General features: G+C 33.8%; 1 protein-coding gene across 5 annotated transcripts in view; it reads right to left on the reverse strand.

Annotated features, from left to right (window-relative positions):
* LOC18428505 (ubiquitin carboxyl-terminal hydrolase 9) overlaps positions 1-3,796 on the reverse strand; it is a 31,640-nt gene extending 27,844 nt beyond the window's left edge. For 4 of the 5 annotated variants that reach the window (XM_006837776.4, XM_088846738.1, XM_088846740.1 and 1 more), the window contains exon 1: positions 3,065-3,796. In XM_006837776.4, the coding sequence (XP_006837839.3) occupies positions 3,065-3,216 (152 nt within the window). In that variant the 5' untranslated portion in view covers positions 3,217-3,796. The remainder of the gene's footprint in view (positions 1-3,064) is intronic. The other variant, XM_020663770.2, reaches the window with a different exon arrangement.
* Between the last annotated feature and the right edge of the window lie 15,906 nt (positions 3,797-19,702).

Raw genomic sequence — 19,702 nt, forward strand, 5'->3', positions numbered from 1 at the left:
TTTGATATAGTTTCCCTCTCTAAAATTTTGATATTTTTTCGTTCAGCAGCAAAATGGTCATTTCCATGAGTATTCCAAAATTTAGGCTTAAAATAAGTATTCAAGAATCTCATAGAAATCTCAATTCCAAAGGAAATGTCAATTCTAAGCGAACCAAACACAATTGGCCCAGCTTTTCCAGGAAAAGTGACGCCTAGAAATCTGAATCCAAGGAACCACATGGGCCCAGATGGAATATGGAATAACAGTTCCCATGAGGCACCATTTTAGTAATCATAGTGATACACTTGGGTGAAACCTGCAAGGTTCTGCCAAGGATCGTTCAACTGCCTCTGACATCGGAGTATCCACATCCACAACTTCAATATGTAATAACTGATTATATAGTTTTTTTCATCTTTTGTGCTGGTTAGGGAGTGTGCATGTCCCCTTAAGTCCCATTTTTAATTGGCTCCTGGCAGCCGAGGCAGGAACGTATGTGTAACAAGGTAACACAAGGGTGTTCAAGAACTAGAGCCTTCTGCTTATGGTTTGGAAAATTTTTCTTTGCTTTTTTTTCTTAAAAAAAAAAAAAGGAACTAATGGTCAAGACCTAGAGCCTTCTGCTTATGGTTAGGGAAATTTTTCTTTCCTTTAAAAAAAAAAGAACAAAAGAAAAGGAACTAATGGGTAGGATTTGTGAAGATTAGGCTTAATCAATGCTAATAATTTTCAATCCTTCTACAGATATGTCTCTAAAATTGTAATGTGTTTTTTCTCTCTAAATTTTGATATAGTTTCCCTCTCTAAAATTTTGATATTTTTTTGTTCAGCAGCAAAATGGTCATTTCCATGAGTAATCCAAAATTTAGGCTTAAAATGAGTATTCAGGAATCTCACTGAAATCTCAATTCCAAAGGAAATGTCAATTCTAACCGAACCAAACACGATTGGCCCAACTTTTCCGGAAAAGTGACTCCTAGAAATCTGAATCCAAGGAACCAAACAGGCCCTGATGGAATATGGAATAACAGCTCCCATAAGGCACCATTTTGGTTATCATAAGTGATAAACTTGGGTGAAACCTGCAAGGTTCTGCCAAGGATCGTTCAACTGCCTATGACATCCGAGTATCCACATCCATAACTTCAATATGTAATAACTGATTATATTTTTTTTTTCATCTTTTGTGCTGGTTAGGGAGTGTGCATGTCCCCTTAAGTCCCATTTTTAATTGGCTCCTGGCAGTCGAGGCAGGAATGTAGGTGCAACAAGGTAACACAAGGGTGTTCAAGACCTAGAGCCTTCTGCTTATGGTTTGGGAAATTTTTCTTTGCTTTTTTTTTTAAAAAAAAAAAAAGGAACTAATGGTCAAGACCTAGAGCCTTCTGCTTATGGTTAGGGAAATTTTTCTTTCCTTTAAAAAAAAGGAAAAAAAGAAAAGGAACTAATGGGTAGGATTTGTAAAGGTTAGGCTTTAATCAATGCTACTAATTTTTAATCCTTCTACAGATATGTCCACAGTCTAAGAAAGTTTTATCTCGATAAAAATCCACGGAGCTTTCATAAGTTAAAGTGGAATTCCAAAATTTAGGTACTTTTTCTTTGCCCCCGAAGAACTTTTCCTAACTGATGCTGAACATAAGGTTCAAAGCAAAGCCACCCCATAGAAAGCTTCCAGCACTATAAGAACAGAAGAACAAGGGGTAAGGCAATAACAGGCACGCATTTCAAGGCAATAACAGGCACACATTTCAAATTCTAACCCCTTTAGAAAAAAACCACATGAGAAAATATAACATAATAAAGATAGTGAATACCGCAACAAAGTTGCTTAATCACATCGAGGATTCATCACCTAAGAATTTATGAAACCAACATACCAACACATTTCAAATTAGGCATCACAGGGATATGTAAACCTAAAAATAAACTTCGGAAAATAAGCCATAACAGCTCTGAATTCCATCCAGAATCTCTAAGAAATTTAGACCGGACAAATTACTTTTGATCATTGCAGACCCCAATACAGTCCAGCCAGATTAAAAAAAAAAAGAGAGAAAAAGGGGAAGGCATAAGATCATGGCACCATAAACCAATAGGTTGAACCACCCAACCTGCCAACTATTTGCAGAACATTCACTTGGGGACTTGAAAATATGAAATTTCACTTTTCCAGACGGATCATAGGTGTCTAGCAAAGAGAGCACAATAGATTTTAATTCCACTGCCCCATAATATGGGATAATTATAATCAACTTTGTTGATTATGTCCTTCACAAAAATCAAGTATAGGGCCTAGTTGAAGACAACATGGGGTGGGTGTTCCCCCTCCCACATGCGACACTCACATAGAAATCTCAAGGTGAACCTACAGAAAATTGTTTGTCATTTCCCATCCATATTATCGATACTGGTATCGAAGGTAATGGAAAGCCAAGAATTCCTGCATCAGCTTCTTTCGGAAAAAAAAAATGAAGACAAGAAAACAGAACTCCATCATAAACTTTTCACCTTGGGTCCTATTCATCAATCATCGTGCATATGCTGATAGGTGATGCATTTCTTTAAGGAAACACCCCAAACCTTTGGCAGCAATAACTATCTCAGAACCGTTTCTACAGAAACATCTACCAACTTCAAGATCTAGGTTACAACTCTAGCATTTGTTACCAGCCAAGTTTGACTTTGGATCCAGTCATAGTAAAGAAAGAATAACAAATGAACAAACAATAAAGAAGAACAAAGAAACAATTAATACATTACTCAAAATTAGCTAAATATAAAAACCTTTTTTGGTCTGTAGCAGAGGAGAACTAATTAAGGTAATAAACAGGGTAAGAATGGGAACTCGACATATTTATATAGCAGAGATGCAACCCATAAAATTTGCAACCAAGAATAAAACGAGCATTGATTGCAAACGTGAAAGAAACTATCATCATTCACGGTTAATCAAAAAACATAGCATTCTTCTTTCTAGGAAATTCACCAAGAATTTTTCATAAATCAAGCAATATCTCCAGATGAAGATCCTGATTTTCAAGAAAAGGACAGTAATGCCATTAACCAAGATCTTCCATACCTATTTGACAATACATAGAATGAGGCCCCCTCTTTTAAATTGGACTCAGCAGAATCTGTTTTCTCTTTAACAATCCGTGCTTCCTCCGCAGGACTTAATGGAACACTCTCAATTTCACGGCCCATTGGACAACCTGAATTTGCAACTGTCATGCAAATCAAAGATGTAAAAATCCTTTCCCCAGATATGGGTTTCTTCTGATGGAGAGCTAACCGATTCTCCAATAGAAAGCTCAGAAATGATATTAACAGGAGCTAAACTACCCAAAATAGTACAGAACAAACAAGAACACTCTACTTTTCAAGAATCATCCTAGCACCATCCTAATGAGTCAAGCAACAAACTCCCAATATGAAACAAATTCGATCCAAGAGGTTCCAAGAAATGAGCCACGTCCATTAAATCTAACATAAATTTCCTAACAAGTTGCAATACAATGTTCAAAACCTGCAACGAACTCCTCAGATTCTTCAACAATATCAAATATCTCCACTCTGATTACTCAACCCAATTGCGCCAGCGATCTTAATCCATCCCATGAAGCTCTGTCCATGGAATTAACAGAGCAAATAAATTGGGAAAAAAAAGGGAAAATCCTGATATCGAAAGGGGAATACCTTAAAGAAATCCGTATCAGGAAATGGAAACCCGAGATTCCAAGGATAAGGAGAAAGCCCTAGATCTCTGCGACATTAACAGCGAGAGAATCGCAGAGATCCAGATTTTACAGACAAGACACAAAAAGAAGCGCTTTGAGCCTTATTATATAAAATGATTTTATGCGAGCATACAGCGTTACTCCCTCGAGATCACACCGTACATGTACACCGTCAGGAAAAGTCTGAATTTTAGAGAGCGCCCTCGACTCACCGTCCTCGACTTTCTTTGACCTTTCTAGAAAAAAAAGTCCTACCATTTATTTGCCCCTTTTTAGGGAAAAAGCATATATGAGGTTATAATTTTATAATATAATAGAAGAATGGTAAAATCTAATCAAAAGATAGTTTTACAAAGTTCGGAAACTTTTCAATTTATCATCTCGACTTTTAGATGTATAGACAAAAGAATTTAAGTATTAACGGGAAAGTTGAATGACAAGAGTAATTTACAAATAAAATTTTAGGACACTAATTTCTATAATATCATTATATTTTTGTAAAACATTTAATTTATTTTTACTTAATAATTAAGTTACTTATTAAAATAATTTTTAAAATAAAAAGCAATGACTCTTTTCAATAAATACCCTCATCACAGGCCATTCTAACATTAACATTTATATATTTAAAAGGTTGTTAATTCTAGACAAATATATATATATATATATATATATATATAATGAGACTATCTATCTTTGGTATAAGGTGGTCACAATTAATCTTGACCATTAGATGTGAAATTAGGTGGCTATATTTATTTTATTGACCAAACTCAAAGTTCATAAGAAATTTTCTTGAACTTTATGACGGACCCAAACTATCAGATTTCACATTAGATGATTGTAAGTAATTGTGATCTCCTAGTTCTAAAATTAAGTGGTCTCAGATTTCACATTAGATGGTTGTAAGTAATTGTGCTCTCCTTGTCCTAAAATTAAGTTGTCTCATTGTATACAATCCCCATATACATAGATAATCATTTGAAATCTATAATGTTCACTCTTCCTATAGCTGACAACTACAGTAAATGCCTAAGGCCTAGATAAAATATGGGCCGCTTCAATTGTCATTCCGTAGTTAAATTTTGTTTTTTTTTACAAATCCAATTCACTTGAAATTTTGAACGTTTACGTTTGAAAAATAGACGCACCTAATAAAAATATTTAAAAATTAATTTTTAAAACAATAATTGACTGAAATACCCTTGACTATTATAGCTTTATAATGCTATTTTGGTTAATTTATTTTTTGTGAATAATTTTCAAAGTATGTTTATTACGTGTGCTTTGATAGGAAGAGTGAGCATTATAAATTTCAAATGATTATATATATATATATATATATATATATATATATATATATATATATATATATGAAGATGCTACAAAACACCTATAGGAGAAAATGAACAGTGATTTTGCCTACCCTCATCATCGTCTAAAGTTCATCGACGGTCACGATTGTCCAGTAATGTTTCATTTTTTCATTTTTTTGTATAAATTGGAATGATCAGAAATTTAGAGCATGTGTTCATAAAAAATAAGAGAATCTACGAAAAATATCAAAAAAATATTTTACATAAAATAAATTGATTAAAATAGTCCTAAAATATTTTAGATGTATTTTGGTCAAAACAAATTCACGAATTATTTTTTTTATATTTTTATTAGGTGTGTTTCACTAAGATATATACACGCTCCAAATTTTAGATCATTCCAATTTGTAAAAATAAATAAATAAATAAATAAAACACAACTAGACAATCGTGACCGTGTGATGAGCTTTGGACAGTGATGAAGGTAGGCGAAATCACTGTTTATTTTCGCCTGTAGGCGTTGGGAAGAATTATATATATATGCGTGCGCTTTGTATAGAGCCTACCTTCAAATAGTGTCGAGAAATGTGATTTCAATATTAGAAATCTTCATGATAACCTTAAAATAAATTTTCATTTAAATTTATAAAGTTTAAAGCTTCAAAAATAGTGTAGATCGACATAACTATGAAAATCTTGATAATTGACGGTCAAAAAATGCGTTACAAAATACACTATTTCCAAAACTTGCAATTCATTTTTTTTTCATGTTCATGCATCTTCATGTCAATATAATTAATTTGAAGATATTTGGGCATCAAAACCTCCTCTCTACTGAAATTTTTGAGGTAGGCTCAAATTTGATTGTTTAGAGGCTTGGCTCTATATAAACTTTTCCATATATATATATATATATATATATATATATATATATATGGAAAAAGTTTATATTAGGATGCAACTTTATAATGTAGAACTACAGATACACTTCAAAAATCCATCGAAAAAGATATTTTTAATGTTGAAAAACCCTTTGATTGATCATCTTGACATCAAGATGTATGACCATGAAAAAAAATAAAAAATTAAGTCTCAAAACTAGTGCATTTTACAACATATTATCTACACCGTGAATTTTCAAGATTTTCATATGTTTATATATCTACTTGATTTTAACCATTTTTAAACTTTAAAATTTTATAATTAGATATAAAATAGATTTTAAGATAGTCCTAATAACATTTTACATCAAAATTATATACCATGATAAAATTTGAAGGTGCACCTTACTTATATATATATATAGATACTACAAAACGCCTATAGGCGAAAATGAACAGTGATTTCGCTTATCATCATCACCGTCTATAGTTCATCGCACGCTAATGATTGTCAGGTAGTGTTTCATTTTTCAATTTTTTTATATACGAATCAGAATGATATGAAATTTTGAGTGTGTATTTATCAAAAATAGGCGAATCTACAAAAAAAAATCAAAAAAATATTTTACATGAAATAAATTGACCAAAATACCGTCGAAAAGTTTCAAGGGTATTTTGATCAAATTTTTTCAAATAATTTTTTTATATTTTTATTAGGTGCACCTCACTAAAATGTACACAAGCTCCAAATTTCAAATTATTCCGATTTGTAAAAAAAGATGAAAAATAAAACAATATCGGACAATCGTGACCATGTAATGAACTTTGGACAGTGATGAGGGTATGTGACATTACTGTTTATTTTCGCCTATAAACGTTGGGAAGACTTATATATATATATATATATATATATATATATATATATATATATATATGTGCGAGTTAGTTCAAGTGAAAAGTTAAATAAGGGCAAGAATAAGACCCAAAAAGACATTGTTAGAAGTAGTGAGAAAAGATATAGACACTTATGGCCACACTAAGAGTATCACTTTAGATAAGAAAAAATTGACGGACCAGGATTTGTGTAGTTTATTCCAAAAAGTTGAAAAAAAACTCTAATGATGATGAAAATTATTTTTGTCATATCCATGTATTTTGTTGTTGAGATGATCAATTAGAGGCTTTTCCAACGTTGAAACGCTATTGTTGTTGCGATAATCAATGCGAGGCTTTTCCAAACGTTGGAATACTGCCTTCTTGACTATTTTTGTGGTGTGCCTCACTCCAAATGTACAAAATTGACACATTATATTAACTTTTTTGTTTAAGAAAAATGAAAACTCAATTTTTTAGTTTTTAAATACTATGATATAATTTTCAAATATTGATGATATATATCGAAAATAATTTTATGTATTTTCTTTTTCCTTTATTTAGATTTTTTCTCCAATATTTGAGGTCCTACATCTACTCCTAAGTAGGATTTTTCAAGGGAATGAAGGTACGATGCTTCCTCTCGAGCATAAAAAATTTAATTGACATTTAAATAAAAAAGCTAAGAAGTTTTTTCGTGGATTGCCATTGTCATTAATAAAATCTTCTATGTAAACTTTATTTCCTATGGAGCACATATGTTATAGTCCTGCGGGAGCAACACTGTAAACTTACTCGCTCATGTAGAAGCTTTGGAGGATTTTTTGATGTGAAATTTTGGAAATTAACTAATATTTATTAGATAAACATTTCTAAAAAAACATAATTTTGAGTCTCTCTAATACTTAGATTTTTTTTCCTTTTTCTATTTTTAACAAGAGTACTAAATATTATTAAATCAAAGGAGCAATTACAATGATATAAAGTTTATCTAATACTTAGATCTGATTTTCACAAAATTTGGATGGCCTTTATTTAATCTTCATATATTATTTTTTTCAAGCCCACAAGGAGTGCAATTTAGAAATTTTATTTATTGAGATTAATCTATGAGTTGAAGATATTACCTAAATAAAACTCGAAGCCCCAAACATACTCTAATAATGAGTTTTACCCGCGGGATTAAATGGAAATATGCTCTCAAAGGAGCAAAAAATCTTTGAGCCATTTCTATTCCCACCCAAAACATGAGTGGTAATACGAAATATGATCTTAGAGATTCAACTCGTGTCTCCTTGATAATTATAAAATGGCATGCCATTTATGTTCTGGGTGGCAGAATAAAAATGACAAAGTAGAACGGCAAAAACGTTGGTGGCCATGGCCTACAAGCCAAGTTTTGAGTGACATCATCAACTCTCATAGGGGGAAACCCTATTTATTAGGTATGCGTGGTAGTGGGCTGGCCAGCTGGGCCCTAAAGTTAGGGTTTGGGCTACAAAATGTAGACCAAGGGCCTAGCCAAAGACTACCCTCTATGGCAAGAGGGGTGGGCCACGTTAGGCCTCGGCTTGGGCTACGGCGAAGACAGTTGGCCCTGCCTTTGTTCTTTATATTTTTAATTTTTATTTTGGCTTTTTGGCCTTTCTTAGAGTAGGCACTAAGCCGATCTAGGGCCAGGACTGGCCTGACCTGTTGCTAGCCCATTTAGAGGCTCCTAATTATCTTATCGAATTTGTATGGTTGGGATGGCATGATATATTTTTTTATTTTACCTTTTTGTAAGAAATCAGGTTGGTCTCAAATGTATGACATATAGACCTAAAATAAAATGATCAAAATGCTCCATATATATACATTTAAGAATTTTTATAGTTTTTATTATTTGAACTATTGTTCTACTTTTTTGGTGGCCTAAATGAGTTGCACGCCTTCAAATTTTCAAATAAATTAAGAGATTATATATTAAGAGACTATTTATCTTTGTTATAAAGAGGCCATAATTACTTATAGTCATTAAATGTCTAATTGGATGGCTCGATGTGTATCATGAGGTTCGAATTTTATTTAGTTTTCTAATCAATGACACTCTTACAACTGCCCTCTTTGAAATCGGATGAACATGACTCTTTGTGACTTTTTTGTACTAAAAATAAATTGTCGCTTTGTCTAAATTTATATGAATTAAATACATAAAAGATAAAAAAAAACCAAATATAGCCCCATCTCAAATCTTCATCTGGAAAGCACTTTTGGTAATAAAAATTTTCATGATGGATCTAAAATCAATATCCCAACACTGATAATAAATTTTGAAACTCAAAAAATTACACAGATCGCACGAATATTTGAAAATTTATTTTTAAGGCGAAAAATGGAAGGTCTAGATAATTTGTTGAAATATAAACCATTTTTTATAGTTTAAAATCCTTTTTTTTTTTCACAACTATAAACGTTCAAGTCTAAATGATAAATATAAAAAATTTTCAATAGATAAATTACCATTTCCGATGAATTATTAGGTGACCCTATCAAAGCATTTTCCTTCATCTTTTCCTTGAGTTACGGGTCTTATTTCCTAGGTCAAGCCATCTCACCCTTTTTTAAGCAGCACAATGTTCCAGAATCTCTTTTACAAGACGGAATGTCCTCGAATCTTCCATGAATTGATTGTCCCCTATTTTCCTAAATTTCGGAAATGCCCCGAAAGTCTACATCCGGCTTGCATCATCAACCTTTAATTCAAAAGATTTGAATGCAACCACATTTGAAGTTAATGGTTTGAGTTCCCAATAATGTCATTTTATATGGCGAAATTTCTCAAATTGCTCCATGAATCATTTAACATTTTATCTATTTTACGAAATTTAATTTCAAAAAATCCTTATATAATTTCTATACAATTTGAAAAACTCCATCCAATACGGTAAGCATTTTCTTATTTTGTCCCCCATTTCTTTTTGAAAGACCACTATCTACTTAGGTACTTCATGTTTGGCAAAACATTCTAAACTTTAGGTGGAGCATTACTGTCCATTTACTCAATCTAGGCGTATTTTCAGGACCTTATAATTTGGATATTTTTAGGACCTTATAATTTGGGTATTTTTAGGACCTTATAATTTAGATATGGCCCTTATAAAGTATAATAGTAGAGTAGCCGATCCTGAGGAAAAGGCTCTCTAATGACAATAAAGATGATATTCTATGCTTGTTGGTGACTAACTTAAAAAATAAATAAATAACTAAATCAAAGTCTACATATGAAGATAAAAGTTAACATCTTAAGATTGACAAGAGACCCCTCGATTTTTAGAAGGTAAAATATAAATGTTACAAAACTTAACATTCATTTATTTTTTAGTGAAAATAATCATCTAGGGGTTTTTAGGTGGATGTCGAAATTTCAAAGTGGTTGTATTGCACAATGGAGTAATTCGGGAGCTGGAGAATAAAAGAATGGAGAGATATTGGTGGAAGAGAAAAACAGGTTGACAATAGATAGAGAAATAGTAGAGAGAGAGAGCGAGCGCTCAATGTCAGTACATTGGATAATTTTTTAGGAGGGACAAAGTGGAAAGTATTCCCACAATTTAAGGCATGTGCTCATCACATTATATTATGCTCTTTTCATGTAAATTTTTAAAGAAGCATGGATAATATGCAGCTTTTAAATTCTCATTATTTTAATAATGGAAAAATATATGATGAGACCAGTGATTTAAAAATCGACGAGTCGCAACGGACTCACCCGAGTCGGCATGGGGTTACAGATTCCTGTGTCGATTACTGTGTAAAATTGGAAATCGCCCAGGTTCTAGAATAGAATCGTCGGGAAATCGCCCGGGTTTTAGAATAGAATCGTCGAGTTTCTGAACAGTTAACTGTACCAGGTTACAGATTCCCGAGCTGATTATTGTGTAAAATAGGAAATCACCCGAGTTCTAGAGTAGAATTGCCGGGTTCTGAACAGTTAACCGCCTCACAGATCGTCCGTTCTTAGCGATATGTTAGTTGCATGGCAACCTCGGAAATCGCTCGGGTTCTAGAGTAGAATCGCCGGGTTTTGAATAGTTAATCGCCTCACAGATCGTCGGTTCTCATTGATATGTTAGCTAGACATGGCAACCTCGTATGATGAGACCAATGATTTAAAATCAGCGAGCTGCAACGGACTCGTCCAAGTCAGCATGGGGTTACAGATTCATGTGTTACCGCCTCATAGATTCCTGGTTCTCAGCGATATGTTAGCTACACGTGGCAACCTCATATGATGAGACTAGTGATTTAAAAATCGATGAGTCGCAACGGACTCGCCCGAGTCGGCACGGGGTTACAGATTCCTGTGTCGATTACTGTGTAAAATCGAAAATTGCCCAATCGACGAGTTCTGAATAGTTAACCGTACCGGGGTACAGATTCTCGTGCCGATTATTGTGTAAAATCGAAAATCACCCGAGTTCTGTAGTAGAATCTTCGGGTTCACCAGGTCCTGAACAGTTAACCGCCTCACAGATCGCCGGTTCTTAGCGATATGTTAGTTGCATGGCAACCTCAGAAATCGCCCGGGTTCTAGAGTAGAATCGTCGGGTTCTGAACAGTTAACTGCCTCATAGATCGTCGGTTCTCAGTGATATGTTAGCTACACATGGCAACCTTATATGATGAGACCAGTGATTTAAAAATCAGCGAGCTGCAACGGACTTGTCCGAGTCGGCACTGTTACAGATTCCAGTGTTACCGCCTCACAGATTCCCGATTCTCAGCGATATGTTAGCTACACGTGCCAACCTCATATGACGAGACCAGTGATTTAAAAATCAACGAGTCACAACGGACTCGCCTGAGTCGGCATGGGGTTACAGATTCCCGTGTCGATTACTGTGTAAAATTGAAAATCACCCAATCACCGAGTTCTGAATAGTTAACCGTATCGGGTTACAGATTCTTGTGCCGATTATTTCGTAAAATCGAAAATCACTCGAGTTCTATAGTAGAATCGTCGGGTTCGTCCGGTTTTGAACAGTTAATCGCCTCATAGATCGACTGTTCTCAGCAATATGTTAGCTGCGTGGCAACCTCGAAAATCGCTCGGGTTCTAGAGTAGAATCGACCGCCTCACAGATCGCCGGTTCTTAGCGATATGTTAGCTACACGCGGCAACATCAAACCCGTCGCATCGCAGCTACGCGTGGCACCTCCTCTCAAATGTTGGGCTGCCCCCGCGATTTCACACATGTACTTGATTATTTATTACATAGCCATTTATAGAAAAAAATGGGACACTCATCCTTGGATGTTGGATAATTCCTACAAACATTGTGCATGCATTAAATTAAGTCAGAAATTGAATATATATTATTAATATGGAAAGTAAAGTCACACGTCGTGATGTGGCATTGTTGGTTATCACTTTCACTTTCTTTGTGGACATCTCAAGTTCGAATTCTAGCCTGGGTGCTATCTATTTTATTTTTGTTGTAAAAAAAAATAAAAGACAGAAAATAATTTTTGTTGTCAAAAAAAATAAATGGCAGAAAAAAATGTTGTCAAAAAAAAAAAAAAGTTTATTCTATTTGAAATCTCTCTCTTTTTACTAACAATCTCTTTCACTAAATTTATTCTAGAAACCTAAAAAATTAATTATTTAAAAAATTAAAGTGTTATTTTGAAAATTGGTACATATTCTAATAATTTTTTACATTGATAACCAAATCTTTTATTTTATTTATTAATTTTTGCATTATATAAATCATGTAATGTACTATTTTTCTTACAGTTGTCAATAATACATTTTAAATTAGCTGATATTATAAAATATTTTGGATTTGTTATTATTTATATAATAAAATAATTATAAAATGTAAACCAACGATTTTAATTTCAGTATATAATATTATAGTTAGTTAGGTTGTAATAATTTTGGATTATAGTTAGTTAGGTTGCAATAATTTGAATTTTTTTAGTGGATTAGGGTTTTCCGCCAATTCAAGATTTTAGTGGCCATGTTTTCATTGATTTAGTTGACTCTTTATTGTAGTCCATGTATGATTATTTACTATATCCATGATAATTCTATGATTTTTCTTTTGTGTGATGTAAATTTAATGGTTAACATAAGTTTATATAGGGAAAGAACATCTCAATATCAATAAATTGATGAAAAAATGAACATTAATAATGTAGTACCTTAACTTCTTATTCGATTAATAAAAGACAACATTTATAACGAATTTTAATAATTTTTTTGGATTTTTTCTAAAACTTAATCCGACCGATTCTTGATTCGGATCGCCAATTCATCGATCCATATGGCTTTTTTGAGTGCTTGATCTGGGGCGCCGATCCGTTTTTTAAACCACTGGATGAGACTATTTTTAATAATGAAAAAGTATATGATGAGACTATTTACCTTTGATACAAAAATGTCACAATTAATCTTGACCATTGCATGTGAAATTGAGTGGCAACATTTATTTCATTGACCAAGCTCAAAGTTAAAAAAAAAAAAAAATTCTCGAATTTTGTGACACACCTAACCTATTAGATTTCGTTTCATAGAATCCCTTTAATAATAGGTCAATGTATATCCATGCGTTATTCTTCCAGCCAACCTGACTCCCCTTAATGCATTTAGCATACCTTGACTCCTTGCTGTATACCCGCCATGAGCTTCAAATGGGCGATGTGGGACTAAAGTTTTCTTATTTCTTTTTGTAAAAACTATCAAAGAAGAATCCATGATTTAAAATGCCAAGAGGCATTATATAGTAAAGGGAAAAGTTCTAAACAATCAAATTAGAACCTACTTCAAATCATTTATTAGAATTGGTAGTTTTGATGCTCGAATATCATCAAATTGATCATCTCGACATCACGATCGATGGACATAAGAAAAAAAATGAATTTTAAGTTTTAGAAATGGGGCATCTTGTAACGCATTTTTCGACAGTCAATTTTTAAGATATTCAAGTTTTCATACATCTGATCGATCTACGCTATTTTTGAAGCTTTAAATTTTATAACTAAAGATGAAAATATAATTTAAAGCTATCACAAAACTTTGTGGCATTGAAACTATATTCTTCGACACTATTTAAAGATGGGCTCAAATTTGATTGTTTAGAGCCTCTAAACAAACCGCACCGTTGAGTAAAAGAGGAAAGTATTAAAGGGTATTAAAGAGGAATGGTAGAGATGGTTTAAATGCCAGTTTCTTTGACACCCTCCCACATAAAACAATCTCTCTTTACACATAATGCCTCTCTCTCTCTCTCTCTCTCCTTTGTACACATGAATTGCCTCTCTGTCTCTATATGGCAAAAGCAAAGCACATGGTCAAGTAGTGCTTTTTCCACAAGAAAAAATAAGTATTTTGAGTTTTCTCTGTGATCAAATCAAGAACAACTGCAACTTCTCTCTCTACCTAACTTGCTCGTGTGTAATGTTTCAATCAGTATTTTCACTGTGCATGTTTACTTTTTCACTGTGTTTTTACTTTTTAGTTGTTGGAAAATACCTTCATGTTGGATTCCTTTTATTTATTTGATTATGTTGGGAGTACCTTCATAGGGGATTCTTTTTTACTTTTTTTTATTTTTATTTGTTGACTTTCAGTATTTTTTGGGGTGGGGTTTATTAGCTAGGATGATCACTATTAAATTCAAGATGTCACAAGAATGAGTTCTTTATATATTTTTGATTGATTTAGATGACACGATAAATAATTTCAAAGTCAAATTGGATTTTTATTGGCACATATCTCTTTTCCTATGTGGATGACTAAGATAGGGAAAATGAATTGTTAACTGTGAAATAAATGTAATGGACAACAAATACTTAGTCATAAGATAGGTTATCACACTTTACATTTTACCAAAAAATAATAAAAAATTATAATGCAATACCACTAATTTTTTTTAGAAACTTGAAAACTGGATTTCTAATAAATTTTAGTTATTATTTGAAAGTTGTTTTAGGCTTGATCCGGCAGATCCACCGATTCGGATTAAAGATCCGCCCATCCGAATCGGTTTTAGATGGCCAATCCGGGTCACTGATCCTTGTTTTTAAAAAACATTGGATAAAACAATCATTTTTCAAAAATAATTTTGGAAAAAAAGAATTTAATTTTTTTTCGTTTCTCTCTTGAACCGCAGTAATATCTCTCCCATTCTCAGCCTAGTTGCATCTTTGGAAATCAGGCCACAAGTTACGCCTCCCTTTATCTCTATCTCTATCTAGTTTAGTGCTTTGCCATTTTCGTGTTTGAGTTAATCCACCCCTCTAATGGTTGAGTAAACAAGGTATACCTCTCTCTGACTTCTCCTCATATCTCTGTGTCCACTTCCCTGTTTCTCAATGTCTATCTACTTCTTTTCATCTCTCTCTTCATCACCATGTTCCTCTACATCTCTTTTTTTTTTTTTGAAGAACATACACTTTTATTTATTTAGTGCAAAAACGAATTACATCATAATTACATCTCCAAGTAACAAACGTTCCTCCACATCTCTCAACCTCCTCGTATCTTTCTGTTCATCTCACATTTTTTCTACATCTCTCTTTCTCTCTCAAAACACCAAGGGAAGACATAGTTGCTTTGACAATAGTGTAGACCATAGGTACTGGAAGCGCCCACCTAGGGTGGCGCTCTCCGCTTCGGAATCCAACTTCAGCGTTCTAGAGCCGGGATCTCACTCGAAACCCGTTCCCAACTTTTTGGGATCTCACTCCAATTTTTCGGATTCTCGATCATATTCACAACGGAGCTCGCTCCCTCTACTTGATGGATCTCGCTTCCATTCACAACGGAGGTCGCTTCTGTTACTTCAAGGATCTCGCTCTCATTCACAACGGAGCTCGCACTCACTAACGCACGGAATCTCGATCCTAGTCACAACGGAGTGCGCTCCCTCTACTTTACGGATCTTGCTCCCATTGTCTCAGGGAACGCGTTCCGTAACATTGTAGAAGTGGTTTCCGAACAAATTAGATCCCCGCTCCCAAAATTTGAAGATCATGATCCCGATGTTCTCGGAAGTTGATCCTAACAAGACTGTGCCCGATCCTATAATCTCTGGAGCTCGCATGTGAGGAATGTGGATCCCGATCACGAAAGTATAAGGTCCTCAATTCATGAAATCCGGGATCGCAACCCCTAGGAACTTAGACGTTAACTCCATGTCTATTTATTTGTTCATTGTAGTCAGTGCTTCATAACTGCAATGGGCATTTAATTGTGCCTATAGTATTTCCATAAAAAAAAAGCTTAATTTTGTATAGGGCGTGGTTTCTATAAGGTTGCAACTTTAAACAATCCAATTAGGGCGCACCTCAAAATTTTACTATAATATGGAATTTTAGTGTAATTTTTTTCTTAAGATTATCTAAAATCTATTTTCATATTCAATTATAAAATTTTAAAAGTCCAAAAATGGTTAAAATCAAGTAGATCTATAAACCTATGAAAATATTGAGAATAGACGGTCTAGATAATGTGTTGCAAGATGCAAAATTTTTGGGACTCAAAATCTTTTTTATTTCTCATTTTCATACATGTCAATGTCGAGATGATCAATTATAATTTTTTTCGACATTCAAACAATATTTTCCAATAGATTTTTGAGGTGCATATGTAATTCTACATTTCAAGGTTGCAACATTGTATAAACTTTTTCCTTTGTCGTTTTATTCTTGTATTTACTATTAGAAAATGAATCTCGTACTATAAGACCATTTATCTTGAGTACATGGAGCCTAAAATCAACTCTAATCGAAATTCAAACAATTGAGGGTGTTATTAGATTCATCAAATACTTTCCTAAGGGATTAATAGTCCAATAGCAGAATTTTGTATAAAAAAAAATTGTGGTACATATGTTAGTGCACCCACCATGATTCCGCGTGTTGACATGTGGCATGTATGTTAGTTATTTTAAATCAATAAGATTCTTCATATTTGAGGTATTATTTACTTTCAAGCCCATAGAGATTGTGATTTAAACTTTTATAATGATTATAGCATATAGCTTGAAGATGTTATACTCCAAAAATATGGGGTCTTATTGTAGGTTTGGTTTTGACAGAGGGAGTAAATGGACAATACGCTCCGTTAGGAGTATGAAACCTTGTGGCTATAAAGAAAGCCATGGGTCTCTAACAAATAGACATAGCTAAACTAATAGGTGAGGTTAATACAAGGCTTTCTCGCTAAATGTTACAAGTTAGGTGCGTCACTAAAATATGTTTGGAGATGTAGCTTTAGTACCAGAAATCTTATGAAGTTTTGAAAATCAATTTCATTCCTAGTTATGAATCTAATTTTTATTTATTTATTATATCTTCACATCTTAAGATCGAGATGATCAATCAAAATGTTCTCTAACATCGGGGCACTTCTCTAGGATTTTTCCTTATGTGCACGTTACTCCAATAGTTCAAGATTGCAACGTTGTTTAATATTTTTCCAAACTAAATTTCCACTTTTCTACTGAACATGAATTACATACCTGTGTTAGACGGTCCTTTTAGCCTTTGTAGTAGGCAATAGAAACTTATCCTCAACTCTATTGAATCCTACCCTAATCAAGATGTACATGAGTTATTTACCATAGATGCACGAATACTGGAAGAATATCACAAATGTACACGGTTTTTTACGAGGAGAAGAACTTGAAAGAAATACAGCCCGTGCAATTTCACTCGTAGAAATTTTGCCGAAATAGAAAATAGCCTTAGACCTGTACAATCTAACAATCTATGCACCAAACCTAACAAAAATGTTGGCGAAATAAATCAAATAACATTTCCACAAAAAATTGAGGTTTTCCTTAGTGAGTCTTTGAACAAGACAAAGCTAAGAAAGACTCATTTATAGAGAGTGAACAAGACAAATCTCAGAAAGACTAAGTGCCAGTTTGGATGTACCCAAAATTGCAATATTCTTAGATGCCAAAATTTTTTTATTAAGATAGAAGTTAAGAATCGTTTGGGTAACCTCATAAAGATTTCTAGTTCATAAAAAAAGATATCACTCTGCCCTCAAAACAACGTGTCAAACAAATTCATGTGAGACTCAAATCTTCTTTGCTTTAGTCGCGATTCTTTTTAATCAATTGGAAAACTAATAGCAGTGGTTCTCAGTCAGAAAACCAAGTTAAAATAACTGAAGAAAATACTCTATTTGTGTGGAAGCAATTGCATGAGTTGTTCTTTGGTGTTCTCAGGACCCAAATCACATTTTCTTTTCATATTCTTATAAACATCCAAATAGTCTACCAACATAATAAAATAAGATGATAATGTTTCTCAATTGAGGAGGAACATTGACATGAGAATGCTAAAAAGCTCACAGTAGACGAGCATTGAGTTGTTCACTAACATCATAATGCTAAAAAGCTCACAGTAGACGAACATTGAGTCTTTCACTAACATGAGAATGCTAAAATGCTGTGCAAAAATTTTTCAAAAAAGAAAATAAAAATAATGTCGAAAAAGTTAAAAATATATTGCATAAAAAAAAAACAAACACAAAAACACAAGCAACTCACAGTGTAAACAAAATGAATTAGTATCTATTACGACCCCCACCCCTGACCCGTGACCCCTATCGTACCAACCAGAAGGCAACAGAGTATGGGACCATGACCAGAGGTAGCGAATGCCACTCAGGTGAGAGTACGCTCGACGCTTTTTGAAAATTGGAATCAAAGCAAACCATGAAAGAAAACAGAACCCAAGCACAAGGGTACAAAGAACTGGACAAAATAAAACTATATATATATATAGGCTCCAAAATTTATTTACAAGTATGTTCAAGGCACTACAAGCCCAACAACAAAAAGACAGGACTTCAAACAAAACAACTATACGGCCACTGCCATCAGATACCTACTATTAGGATAAAGCTTTTCTCGCCATTATCGAATCTTCAACCGCCAGCCACGAGTTACCTAGCCGCCTACTCTAAAAAACTACAAGTTATTGTCTATACAGAGAAAATCAAAGGGAAGAGCTATAAAGCCTAGTAAGCAGATCAAACATCACGTATCCTTGCCTATACAATGCCATTTATAACCATCCTCTAGGATTCATGCAATTGTCAAAACATGAAGTCATGTCACACAATTCTTTAGCAATGGTGGAAGAAATATAAATCAGTTGTCAGAATATCATACATCGCATGAGCTATCAGTCTACCACATCTTTTCATCAAAATAATGGATTAGTAATTCAGGCAAAACACATAATGCATACAGGCAATCTTAGTGTCACCTACTCCTGAACTAGAAGTCCTATCAATCAGGTCAAGCCAATGCTATTACTAGAGACTTCTACCCTGACTTAGTAGGGAAGACAATGACAAATGGATGACCCATTTCATAATGTCTTCACACACACACACACAATCCTCGACGCACTTTGGGGCTTTTGATAGGCTGGGGCCTTGCAAGACACGACTTTCTCTTTATGCCTTTCTAGTGAGAGAGCGTTACATTACCAATGGGTAACCCAATGCGTAATGCCCTTAAAGATTTGAGAGGCGTGACCCACCTAAACATTCATATTCATATCCTAACTCTCTTCCTATCATCGGGAGTCGGGGAAAGATCTTAATTGGTGGCATAACGTTCTTATTACATTACAACATATTACACTACCAACAGAAATATAGCCTCAATATCTCATACTGCACCACAAAGAGATGTCCCATAGCGTAGTGCTCCACATCATATTTTTATCATATCATATCCCACTACCAATAGATGTCCCATTGCATTGTGTTTCACATCACATTTTTATCACATTAGCTCCTATTACCAATAGATGTCCCATTACGTAGTGTTTCATGACACATTCTTATCATAGGCATGTCTTATGACATACATATCTCACAAACATTCATTCA

This window comes from Amborella trichopoda, chromosome 9 (genome assembly GCF_054954075.1).
Source record: "Amborella trichopoda isolate Santa Cruz 75 chromosome 9, AtrichopodaSantaCruz75HAP2 v2.0, whole genome shotgun sequence".
NCBI lineage: Eukaryota > Viridiplantae > Streptophyta > Magnoliopsida > Amborellales > Amborellaceae > Amborella > Amborella trichopoda.